This window comes from Penaeus monodon, chromosome 29 (assembly GCF_015228065.2).
Source record: "Penaeus monodon isolate SGIC_2016 chromosome 29, NSTDA_Pmon_1, whole genome shotgun sequence".
Taxonomy (NCBI): Eukaryota; Metazoa; Arthropoda; class Malacostraca; order Decapoda; family Penaeidae; genus Penaeus; species Penaeus monodon.
In genome coordinates, this window is record NC_051414.1 from 6203339 (window position 1) to 6204104 (window position 766).

The window sequence follows — 766 nt, forward strand, 5'->3', positions numbered from 1 at the left end:
AAGTAATAATTTACAGGCAAAATATAAAAAAAGAGGAAAACCTAAACGGAGAGGGCATAAGTCGCATTATTTTCTGGAGTATTTCTCGGGCACGGGCAGCTCGTAGATGAGGGCATTAAGTGAGTAAAACCTGGCGGCGTGATCGCATGAGAAGTTGTACCACCAGTCACACACGAAGTACTGTTGGTTGAAGATAGTGCCGTTGGGACACAAGAACGAGTCTTGTCGCCCGTCCTCCTGGCAGATGTGGAACGTCTGTGGGGGAGGAGGGGGTTAAGTACAGAGGATACTTTTGGGTGATGTTAGCTTTCACAGGACGGAGACTGTGACTAAAACTGAAAGCTAAGGAAAGTTTTTACTTTAGAATGTTAGAAGTTATATTTTATAACTGAGATTGTCTAATCGTGCACTAATGGAGAGCTGAGGTAACATTGATATGTTTTTATTCTATAAACACATGTTAATTATTTTATTCTGTGAACACATGGCTGTTATAACTCAAAGACTAAAAACGAAGAAAAAAATCTTTGTACCTTTAGGCATGGTAACGGTTAGTAACATCTTTTAGATAATTTGGTATCCCACTTTAACAAAACTATATTTTTGAAAATATTTTGAATAGTGTAATACTAAAGCTTTGCGAAGATTCAAATCCTTTAAGAAGCCAACTGATTTATATAACTTCATTAGCAAGAGAAACAGAAGAAAAGAATGATGTAAAGTAAAATGAAGTCCTCCAGTTTTAGCAAGGCAATGAGAATGATTG

General features: G+C 37.1%; 1 protein-coding gene across 1 annotated transcript in view; it reads right to left on the reverse strand.

The window, feature by feature from the left end:
* Positions 1-6: 6 nt before the first annotated feature.
* Positions 7-766, reverse strand: part of LOC119591706 (pollen-specific leucine-rich repeat extensin-like protein 1) — a 10898-nt gene continuing 10138 nt past the window's right edge. The window contains exon 8 of the mRNA XM_037940453.1: positions 7-255. Coding sequence (XP_037796381.1) covers positions 67-255 — 189 coding nt within the window. The 3' untranslated portion in view covers positions 7-66. The remainder of the gene's footprint in view (positions 256-766) is intronic.